General features: G+C 42.9%; 1 protein-coding gene across 2 annotated transcripts in view; it reads right to left on the reverse strand.

The window, feature by feature from the left end:
* The window catches only part of MSH3 (mutS homolog 3), a 178,447-nt gene that overhangs the window by 60,423 nt on the left and 105,890 nt on the right, over positions 1-12,134 (reverse strand). For both annotated transcript variants that reach the window (XM_062212494.1, XM_062212493.1), the window contains exons 18-19: positions 6,470-6,577; positions 2,365-2,476 (exon numbers count right to left, since the gene is read on the reverse strand). In XM_062212494.1, coding sequence (XP_062068478.1) covers positions 2,365-2,476; positions 6,470-6,577 — 220 coding nt within the window. The remainder of the gene's footprint in view (positions 1-2,364; positions 2,477-6,469; positions 6,578-12,134) is intronic.

A 12,134-nucleotide genomic window follows, 5' to 3' on the forward strand; every position in this document is an offset into this window, starting at 1 on the left:
TATGACGGCAGTCCTGGGAGGTGGGGTCAAGGGACGTGACTCCGTCTTGAAAGCCTGAGACAGCACCCTCTCGCCAGCCACCACAGGAGGCCACGGCGAGAAGCTGAAGCTGGGTCTGTGGCTGCCCAGCTCCCAGAACCATGAGAGGCAGATTTCTGTTGTCTCTGTGCTACCCAGTCTCCGGAACTTTGTTGTAGCAGTGCGGACCGGCTAGGACACAGGTCATACAAGGGTACTTCATGGAGAACGGAATTAAAAGATGAAATTTCAGTACAAAAAGTTTTTGAAATTCAAGCACAGCTTTTTCATCATATGAATTTTCCACAAACTTCTCACATGAATTTCAAATTTTCTGCACCAAAATAAATTTACCTTTTAATTTCATTTTCCTCAAATGTTTTGCAGTACCCTTGTATTTTGTAAGAGATGAAGATGCAACTCTAAATTCAGAGCTTTCCTCTCTCCTCACCCCTCTTGTGGTCAAACTCAGCACACCGCACAGCTCTGTCACCCGCGCCTAGCCACGTTGAGACACCACTCTGCACTGACTCCGGCACTTCTGGGCTGCTTCACTTTGTACTGGCTCTCTAACTGCTCCCCAGCATCTCAGATCTGTCATACTGTCCTCGGAAAAACTGCCAAACACTCCTACTTCTATGCTTCTGACCCCTGGCTTAACGTTTTCTCCACGCACGTGGCTCAAACCTGGCTCAGCCTCTGGTTGGTGGAGCTGAGCTTTCTGTCACATCTAAGCGGTGCCCTTCAGGGTAGGAAGTCATCCTGTTCCTTCAGCCCCCCCGCAGAACCTTCACACTTCCCGTCAGCAGCTCCCTTCTTGGGTTACTGTCCTCTTTCATGACAGATCCTGCTGTCCCATCAGATGATTAACACTCACACAAACAACCCTTTCCTAAGCTCCACCCCTGATCTCATCTCCACAGACCTTCCGCCCCCGCTACCCACCTTCCAGAGGCACACCTGGGGTCTTGCCAACTCCCAGAATACCACCGCTGAAGACTCAAGGCAAGGCTTCTCACCCTCTGACACACCTTCTCTCCCTTCATAATAACCGCCTCCAAGTTCATTCTTGACCCCATCACCAGTCTATTTCACTCTAGGTGGACGACGCATCTCTGACCAAACTCTACTCAGCTTCTCCGAGTCCCTGTCTCAACTAGGCCTCACGTCGGCCTACGTAAACTGCAGACCCTGAGCACGAATGATGCTCTCACTTGCCCCACTAAGAACAACGGACGGTTTATTTATGTAAAAGCCAGAGAGATAGAGAGAGAGACAGAGAGAGGGACAGAGAAAGATCTTCCATCCACTGGTTCACTCCCCAAATGGCCGCAATGGACAGGGCTAGATAGGCCGCAGCCAGGAGCGAAGAGCTTTGTCATAGTCTCCCACATGGGTGCAGGGGCCCAAGCACTTGAGCCATCTTCTGCTCTTTCCCAGGCACATTAGCAGGGAGCTGGATGGATGATGGCATTGTAGGAGGCAACTTAACCCACTATTCCACAGTGTCACCTCTCCCCTCCCCCTTTTTAGAGTGGTCAATTTAATGCAGTGGTTAAGATGCAGGTTGGGAAGTCCACATCCCATATCAGAGTGCTGGGTTCACGTCCCAGTTCTGCTCTGATTTCAGCTTCCTGCTAATGCAAATCCTGTGAGGCAGCGGGTCATGGTTCAAGGAGTTAGGTTCCTGCTGCCCAGGTGGGAAACACAGACTGAGTTCTTAGCTCCCAGTTCTGGCCCAGCTATTGTGGGCATTTAAGAAATGAATCAGAAAAGAATTCATTCTCTCTCAATTTGCCTCTCAACTAAAAATAAAACATTAACAATGAAATAAAATGCCTAGTCACTTCTGTACAATCCAAAGACTAGTTCCATTCACACTGGATGTCTGCTTATTGCCATATATCACTGATGAAATGCTCCCTTACCACTTCAGTGGCTGGCTCTAGATTGGACGATGTAACTGCATGTAACATGCCGGCCCTGCCCAGGTTTCATTTCTTCCCCAGCTTCAATCAGTATCTGTTGCTAGTGTTCTTGATCTTCTAAGGTTTAAAAACTATAACTTTCCTAATTCAGCATGTAAGTGAAATCAGTCCCTTCCTTATCTCTGAACACTCTTCCTAAATCTTTCCATCTATTAATAATCTTTCATTGGCAACAGCACCACTTTCACAGTTGGTGGTGAACCTAAAACCATGCCCAGGATCAGACTATGTAATTTAATTAGTCTGTTTGAATTCAGACACGGCTCATTTTTACTTAGAAAAACATTTACTTGGTATTTAGAAGCTCGGAATCACTGTTACCCCCTCTGCATACTTTCTGGCCCAACAGGGTACTTACTGATAGATTCGTACTATTGGGAACATACTGGTCCTGCTCGCTGAGCAGCACATCAATCACAGGATGCCTTCCATTTTTTATGATGATTTTCCTTTCTTCTTGTAGAGCTGGTCTGCGAAAGGAAGCATGCTTTCATTTACGAGGCACGAAACAGCCTTTTAAAAAGTCTCGAAGATGGCGTGAGAAATTCTCAGTACACTCTGTAAACAGACAGCAAAGCCTTAAACACAGATGTTAACTTGCTATTATGTCTGGAATAAGGCTTTGAATATAAAAGTTCCATTTTAACTATAAAATAGGAATTGGGAAACCCAGTATTATTAATCAGAGTGCACTGATGCACAGACATCAGCAGTTTCATGACAGCTCCGCCACGGGGTCCACCTTCACACATCCTCTTCCCATTTTCAATTACAGCCAAAGATCAAACCAGTATCTTCATCAGCAGAGATAACAGTTCAGACCATACTATTGCTGTTTAAATGAGCATAATAAAGGAAATCATGTGAAACTGTTGCTAGATTCAATTGTCACACTAATATAAACTATATTATGTGTTGGACTTAGAATGACCGAACATTGTCATGTCTGGTTTAACTGAAGTATCTTTCTATGGCCTTTGGCATCTTTCGTCTTTTTGATATGGAAATTGTATTTGTGCCTTACTGTTCTTATATCTATTTCCATCTATAATTTTAGCTTTATTTCCAAATCCATCTGGGCCCCACTCTCCATCTCCTCCCAAGGGTTACCACTGAGAGGGGTTGGGTGTACACCCTTCCCAACCTTCCTCCATCTAATTTTGTTTAAATGTGCATCCTACTAGCTGTGATTTCTAATCTAAAAAATGGAAGCATACTGTAATTATTTCATTCCTCAACTATTTCCTTTTTAACTCAATAGTTTCTTTTAACCCTCAGTACATGAAAAAAAAATAGATTTCATCAAAGTCCAATGAACTCTTTTAATATCTTAAAGTAATTTTAGTAATAACTTTACAAAAGTGAGAATGAAGGGATATTTAAAGAAAGTTAAACTCAGAACAAATTTTAGTAAGAATATAAACAAACCTCAAATTTGTATTCTGTATTTTCTCGGTTTTCAAGGCAAGGATACCTGGAATGGGCAATGTGCTCTGAATATAATTGCTCATCCTCTGTCTTGCAGGCACCAGGAACACATTTATTTATAAACAATAAACTGTAAATCTCAATACATGTCTAATAGGTTTCAGCTCATTATTTCTGTTGTTCTAACACTTGCACTGACAAAAATAAAACAGTTGAAGAAGTTTTTGAAATCTTTTAAAGCTCATAGCTTCCTTAAAGATAACCGTCTTTGCTCCTTAATTGCAAACCGTTTTCATTCACAGATGTATAAACACCAGTGAGAATACCAAATCACATGAAGCCTTTCATTTCCACATCATCTATTCTCTATCACAACGCTGTCTGTCCACGTATATATTAAGTAAGTGTTCACGAATAAATATAACAAAAGGCAGAAGAGTTATCATCAGATGTCTTTTAGCACAACAAGATGGTCCAGGGTCTCGTCACCGAGCACCTCGCAGGAAATGCTTCCTGAGGGATGGGAGGTGGAGAGGACAAGATGTCTCACTTGGCTCCAGCAAACACATTCTTCACATGTCCACTGCCAGTCTGAGGCCAGTCCTGCAGGCCCTGTCCTGTGAGCCTTCTGTGTCAGGCTTTCCTTACACAGAAACCCCACCACCACCCCTAGCAACCACAGCCCTGCTACCCTGCTCTCCACCCTCATCTTCTCATTAGCCTGGCAACGCAAAAATGTCTGCCATGCACTGTTCTTTCTCGTGGCTGCTATGGGTGACAAATGAAGAATTGTGACTTCTCAGCTGTGTTCAATTAAAGTCGGCTGCAGACCACTAGAGAGGCATCTGCGCTTCTCGTGTACACCTGGCGAAAGAGCAGGACCTACTCTGGGCAACACAGGAAGGGGAAGGAGGACACCACAGCAACTCTCCCCTTGCTCTCACACCATCACCCTCCAGCTTGCTTTTCCTTTTAGACTCTTGTAATACAGTTGGAATAACTGATAACCAATGTTGAAATAATTCCTAAATAATAAAATCAGAAAACGTCAAAAGATAAAGGAGAGATGAGCTCACTGAGGATCTCAAAGTGCATTGCACATGTATAAAGGACCCACATATAAGTCTTATTCTCCTTTTTCAAAGAAAAAAAGTTAATTTTTTTCTTTGTCCTTTGGAAGGCCTTTAAGCAGCTGAAATTAGGCCCACCAGACAGACCTCTATGATATGGTGAACTGACAACGAGGAGCATTTCCTGTCAGGTTTTCAGCATCCTGCTAAAGGTGTTGTATAGATGAGTTAGTCACTCTCCACTGCGGAACATTCAGACTCTGTCACTTTTCACTACAATAAACAATGCCGCAATGAATGATCCCATCCCATCTCCACGTGTCCAAGCATTTCTCTAAGCTACAGCGAGCTGCTGAAGTGGAATTTCTAAGACATAGGATATGCATATTTTTATTTTAAAAGGTAAGAGCAGTTGTACTGATTTACCTTCTTGGCAGCAGGCTCTGACAGTGGACTTTTCATATCCTCACCTAGAGTTAGAATTACCAAACTTTTTATTTTTCACAACGTGGTGGGTAAATAGTGTTATAGTTCCTTTTAATTAGTACCCATTGATTACTAAGGTTGTACACCTTTGTATTAGATCCTTGGCTATTTATTGGTCTTTTTCATCATAATATCCTATCAATAACCTTTTCAATTCCTAAATACTTAAATTATTCTTAACTATATTTGGCTAATAAAAATTTCAAAAATGGATGCTTATGTTTGTCAAAGAAAGTGACTTGAGTATCTCCCGAGTGAATCTGAAAGCATCCACTGGGGAGAGAAACACAACATTAAAAGGAAAGGATCCTTGGCCGGCGACGCAGCTCACTAGGCTAATCCTCGGCCCGTGATGCCGGCACCCCGGGTTCTAGTCTCGGTTGGAGCGCTGGATTCTGTCCCGGTTGCCCCTCTTCCAGGCCAGCTCTCTGCTGTGGCCAGGAAGGTAGTGGAGGATGGCCCAAGTGCTTGGGCCCCTGCACCCACATGGGAGACCAGGAGGAAACACCCAGCTCCTGGCTTTGGATCAGTGCAGCATGCCGGCCATAGTGGCCTTTTGGGGGGGGGGGGGGGGTGAACCAACAGAAAAAGGAAGATCTTTCTCTCTGTCTCTCTAACTCTGCTTGTCAATAAAAAAAAAAAAAAAGGAAAGGATCGTTTTTGGATTTTAGACTATAATCTTAAAGACAGAAGTTTTCTCTATGTGGGTTATGAATTTATTGTAAAAAAATGAAGTATTTGTGAGTGATATCAATTTTTTTTAATTTTATTTATTTGACAGAGTTATAGACAGAGAGAGATGGAGAAAAATGTCTTCCTTCCGTTGGTTCACCCCCAAAATGGCCACTACGGCCGGTGCACTGTGCTGATCCAAAGCCAGGAGCCAGGTGCTTCCTCCTGGTCTCCCATGCGGGTGGCAGGAGCCCAAGCACTTGGGCCATCCTCCACTGCCTTCCCAGGCCACAGCAGAGAGCTGGACTGGAAGAGGAGCAACTGGGACTAGAACCCAGGTCCCATATGGGATGTCAGCGCCGCAGGCAGAGGATTAACCAAGTGAGCCACGGTGCCGGCCCCAGTGATAACAATTTTAAAATAAAATCCTAGGTGTTCCGCTAAGTGAAATCAATATATCACATTCATGATCAGACAGGAGGACCTTTATAAAGTTAATGTATTATAACGTGTCCAAGTCAATGACAACAAGTGAAGAGTGCTCAAAAAACTTCATAGAAGTGTTACCCACATAAACTTAAAAATTAAAATACATAAACTTTATCTCTAGACTTATACTGACATCTGCTTTCATTGCACTCAGTAGGAAATAATTTTCAAATCAAGTTATAGGTGTATGACAGTCAGCTTTACCAAGAGACTAAAACACTTCAGTAACTGTAGTATCTTATAATAAAGACATTAAGATTATTGAATAAAGCTATCTCATGTAGAGCACGATAAGGAGGGGAAATAAAAATATATTACCTGCAGTAATTTCCTTGCTTAGCGACCTTGGTCAGGGAGAAAATGCAGTCAACAGTTGCTAGGTGATGCACCGCCTTACACAGGGAGTCATGATGTCCACTGAACGTCCTACAGACACAGCAGCAACAAGAAAACTGTGAGCAGACTACTTCTCAGACTGTGTGAGAAGTGATCCCTCTACCAGCTAATGCTCACAGAGGCATAAACAAAACAACCAGGCATCACTGGAAGCTAAGAGAGATGGAAATTACACTGACTGCTTTGCTTTCTATTCTAACCATGACAGTACTGAGTCTCCTTTTGCTTTTGCTTAGGACAAAACTACACGAATTTTAAACAGCTTCCAAAAAGGGGTTTGCTATCAATACTATATTATACACTTGCCCTACTGCGACTTCTCGATTGAGACAAGACCAGACGCAGCCACGGCTTTCAGGCAGCGTCACATCATGAACCACTGGAGGGGCTGGCTGCCCTTTGGGCTTCTCCTTCACAACTTCAAAACAAACCTGGAGGAACACTTTCAACAACTTTGCCTCCACTGAACAGCATCCGTGTCTGTCTGACTTCACTACCACGACAACCCTAACCCCCAGCACATAATCTGGACACAGAACTGTCAGTGTAATAAATACTTGCGGAAGGTAAGCACAGAACAAAGCATTTTTTCGTTACTTGATTAATAATGTATATAAACATTACATTTCAGATTTCTTTTAAAAAGATAATGGACATTGTCTCAAATTTTTGGGTAACTAAAGCTATAAGAGAGGCAAAGAGAGAGAGAAGTCTTCCATCCACTGGTTCACTTCCCAATTGACCGCAAAGGCTGGAGCTGCGCTGATCTGAAGCCAGGAGCCAGGAGCTTCTTCCAGGTCTCCCACATGGGTGCAGGAGCCCAAGGACTTGGGCCATCTTCTACTGCGTTCCCAGGCCATAGCAGAGAGCTGGGTTGGAATTGGAGCAACTGGGACTTGAACTGGTGCCCATATGGGATGCTGGCACTGCAGGTGGAGGCTTTACCCACTAAGCCACAGAGCTGGCCCCCACATCATATTATTTTATGTCAATGTGTGTAACATTGTATAAACTGTGGTCATCTGTTGTGGGGGGGCACTGGGGATGTTTGAAATGTGCATAACAACATTAGAAAAAAGGACCTGAAACTTAATTTTTTATAATGCCCACTTTAAAATATCTTTTAATACACAGAAAATACATAACTGAGCTTAAATCCTTACAGTAACTACTGTGCTTCCAAGAGAAATTAAGAGATTTAATTTTTTAAATTTTAAAAATTAAAAAATAATTTGTGGGAAGGGGCCTAGTGTTGAGGCATAGCAGGTAATGCCATTGCCTGGTATCTCATATGGGTGCCGGTTTGTGTCCCAGCTGCTTCTCTTCCAGTCCAGCTCCCTGCTAATGGCCCAAGAAAAGAGCAGAAGATGGCCCAAGTGTTTGGGCCCCTGTACCCAGGCTCTTGCTTCAGCCTCACACAGTGCTGGGGAGTAAACTAGTAAATGGATGATCTCTGTCTCTCCCTTTGTTTCTGTAACTCTTTCAAAATAAATAAATATTTAACTCTTCAACAAAATACCAGCTGATCAAGTCCAATAATACATCAGAAAGATCATTCATCCAGACCAAGTGAGATTTACCCCTGGTATGCAGGGATGGTTCAACACAAGCAAATCAATAAAAGTGATACATCACATTAACAAATTGAAGAATAAAAACCATATGATTATCTCAACAGATGCAGAGGAAGCATCTGACAAAATGCAACACCCTGTCACAGTAAAAACCTTAAACAAACTGGGTATAAAAGGAACATACCCCAACACAATCAAGGCAAAATATGATCAAACCACAGCCAGCATTGCAAAACACTGAAGAAAGAAACAAGACACACACAAAAACAGGGAAAATGTTTCATGTTCATGGATTGGAAGAATTAGTATCATCAAAACGTCCACACTAGCCAAAGCAATTTACACATTCAATGTGACCCCAATCAAAATACCTCATATCTAGGAAAAAAGACCCTAAAATTCATATGAAATCAAAAAAGGTCCTAAATAGCTAAAAAAAGAAGAAAAATGAAATTTTGTCTTTTGCAACAAAACAGATGCAACTTGAGTTCACTACACTTAGTGAAATAAGCCAGTCACAAAAAGACAAATATGATTTTTCCCTGATTTGTGGTTATAATATGCAGAGCACAAAAAATGTAATACATAGTAGATTTGATTAGTTTGTAGCCCTTATCTATACTCTTTAGGAACAGTGATTTTTCTACTTTCTACTTGTTGAATTCTTTATTTAGTGTAGAGTTAAATTTGTGATTATAAAGTAAATTGAAATTATATCATTGCAAAAATTAAAAGAAAAATAAGAAAAGAAGGAGGAGAAAGGGTGAGAGTGAGGGTATCATAATGCTCTTAAAATTGTATATATGAAATACATGAAATTTATTGCCTTTATATAAAAAAAAATAATTGGGGCTGGCGCTGTGGTGTAGTGGCTAAAGCCGCTGCCTGCAGTGCCAGCATCCAATATGGATGCCATTTCGAGTCCCGGCTGCTCCACTTGCGATCCAGCTCTCTGCTATGGTCTGGGAAAGCAGTAGAAGATGGCCCAAGTCCTTGGGCCCCTGCACCCACATGGGAAGACCTGGAGCAAGCTCCTGGCTCCTGGCTTCAGATTGGTGCAGCTCCGGCCATTGCAGCCAGTTAGGGAGTGAACCATCAGATGAAAACCTCTCTCTCTCTGCCTCTCCTTTTCTCTCTATGTAACTCTGACTTTCAAATAAATAAATAAATATTTTTTTAAAAAATGAGACTGGCTCTGGGCTGAGAAATAAATAAATAAATAAATGAACTCTTCCTGTTGAAAAAGTTATTTTTAAAGATTTATTTACTTTGAAAGTCAGACTTACAAAGCGAGAGTGAGAGGAAGTAAGAGAGAGAGAGAGAAAGAGAATTTGCTGGTTCACTCCCCAGATGGCCACAACAGTCAGCACTAAGCCAGGCCAAAGCCAGGAGCTTCATCTGAGTCTCCCATTTGGGTGACAAGGGCCTGAACACTTGGGCAATCTTCAGCTGCTTTTCTTAGGCCAGGGAACTGGATTGGAAGTGGAGCAGCCAGGACATGAACAGGCACCCATATGGGGTGCTTACATTTCAGGTGACGGCTTTGCCTGCTATGCCACAACACTGGCCCCTAAAAATGTTATTTTAATGTAGGTGGCAATGTCATAAATTTTTCAAAGACTAGAAAATGAGGACTACAATGGTAACTAAGTTCACAATCAGTAGGTCCAAGAGAAAAGCTAAAGGAAAACCTATCATTTATCAGCCAAAGATCACAGAGAGGAACCTACATTATTGCTTTAGACTAGCCCTCAAGGTCATTCTGCATTATCTAAGTTTTCAATGTGTTTCAGAAAGACAAAGCCATTAGCCTAGGGACACACAGTTATTAAACAGCACAGTCCAAATCCAGTCAGGCTCTTTATATCTCCTAGCCCACAGGGCAGTTTTAAAGACTCCTACTAGCATCTTTATTTTTGTATGTACAAGAAACAAAATAGAAATAAGTTGCCTGTTTCTGCCTAAATTCATAGTGTAGCTTAGATATTCCCTGAAAGAAGATCAAGAAAGAAAGAGAAAAAATGGTATATTGAATGCCTCTCCTAAAATTAGTTTCTTGGGCTAAGTGTTGATGCAGTGGTTGGAGAGGATGGTTACGACACACCCGTCTGTGTCAGAATGCCTGGATTGGAGTCCAGGCTCCCCGCCTAACTCCAGCTTCCCCACAGGCACCTTGGGAGGCAAGGTGACAGCTAAAGTGCTTGAGCGCCTGTCACCCACGCTGGTGTGAGTTTCCAGCTCCCTGGTTGTTGCTGGCTTTTGTGCAAGGACCCAGAAGATGGAAGGCCCCTCTCTTTGCTCTCCCCTGCCCCGTCTCTACCTCTTAAATAAACAAATGATACTCCTCTGTGGCAGTGCTGGTTCAGCAGTGTTGAGTTGTCTGTTACTTGAACCCGTAAGTCTCCAGGTGCCTCCCAGCTTGCCAAGGGTAGCAGACTACGTCACTACAATGCTCAGTGATGTCCACAGGACTACCATCTTAAAACTGTAATTCTGATTTAATTAGAATGAGGCTTCTATGTAAACAACATTTCCCAGACCCTGGAGACACCACTGGAAGTATCCAGCTCTATTTCTATGTTAACTATTTGTGAGCAGAAGAAACATACTCATAGTATATATTTTATAGTTCTTTGAGTAGACAGAGCATAATGAATGAATTTTTCATTGAACTTAAGTTCACCAAAACAAACTATACGATCCCACTAACAGAGTCTGGCTCCATGCAAAGCCCCAAACCACAGAGGGATGCGCCCAGGGCCTCCGATGGGCAGTCCTTAGTCTTCAGGGGCCACCTGAAGAAATGCCTCCTGGTTCTGATGATGCGATGTGTGGCATGAACCTAATTCTCCAGAGTGACTGTGTGTGACTACACCTTATCATTCCTGGTCTGGCTTCAGCTGTAGACCTGGCCACCTGTCTGCACTCTCGAACTGCGGCTTACACGGCCCCTGCTCTAGTGACTGACCCATCTTGTCTTCCTACCTGGGCACTGCCTCTTTGGGCAGAAAGGAGTCACAGGGATGTTTCTGCCCCTGCCCCTCTGGACCTGAGTGCCCAAGCACTCTGACACTAATGAGGGATCTCTTCTCAGGTCCGATCCAGGCCATTAAGACCCTTACTTGCTACCACCCAGCAGACAGAGCCCACAGGACTCTCTCTGATGCTCTTCATTTGTAGGAGGGAAATGAGTGACACGCCCCTCAAGGGGGACTGCTTCAGTAAACAAAACAAAAAAGTTGGGGAGGACTAAATTATTCTGACATGGACAACAACACTCTTTCTTATTTATATCACTGATTGTATAAATGAGACAAACATGAAACAAAAACTATCAGAAACGTCATCAAAACTCTTGGAGAACCCTTGTTTGACCTGCTTGGTCTTTGCCCATTTGCTACACTTTGCCAGACTTCCAAGAGATTATCCATACTTAGAACAACAGAAAGCTGAAAAAAAAAAATGGCCAATTCAGGTAACAATCTGACAGATTAAGTTTACATCATAACAACATGAAACTTTATCACTCTGCTCTCAACCAACTTAAGGACGAAGCCGAGGCACCATGATTTAATCTCCAGTCAAAAGGTACTGCTGGGTGCAAAGGAAACAGATAAGACACATGGATTCTAAATCTACTACTATCATTAGAAAAGCTTACCACTAAATGCTGCTCCATAATATCTGAGATTAATAACGATGGAAAATACTCTTTATCTGCAAATATATTTCTAAAATATTTGAACTGGGAAGGGTTTTCAGTACAGCAGTACCGCTTGGAACACCTGTACCCCATGTTAAAATACCTGGGTCTGAGTTCTAGCTCGACTTCTAGTCTGACCTCCCTGCTAATGTGCACCCTGGGAGGCAGCAGGTGATGGCTCAAGTCCTTGGGTCTCTATTACCCAGGTGGGAGAATAAGATTGAGTTCTTGGCTCTTGTCTTTGGCCTGGTCCAGCCCCAGTTGTGGTGGGCACAGTGGACGGAAGATCTGTCTCTCACACCCTCTCTCT

This window comes from Lepus europaeus, chromosome 15 (assembly GCF_033115175.1).
Source record: "Lepus europaeus isolate LE1 chromosome 15, mLepTim1.pri, whole genome shotgun sequence".
Lineage (NCBI taxonomy): Eukaryota > Metazoa > Chordata > Mammalia > Lagomorpha > Leporidae > Lepus > Lepus europaeus.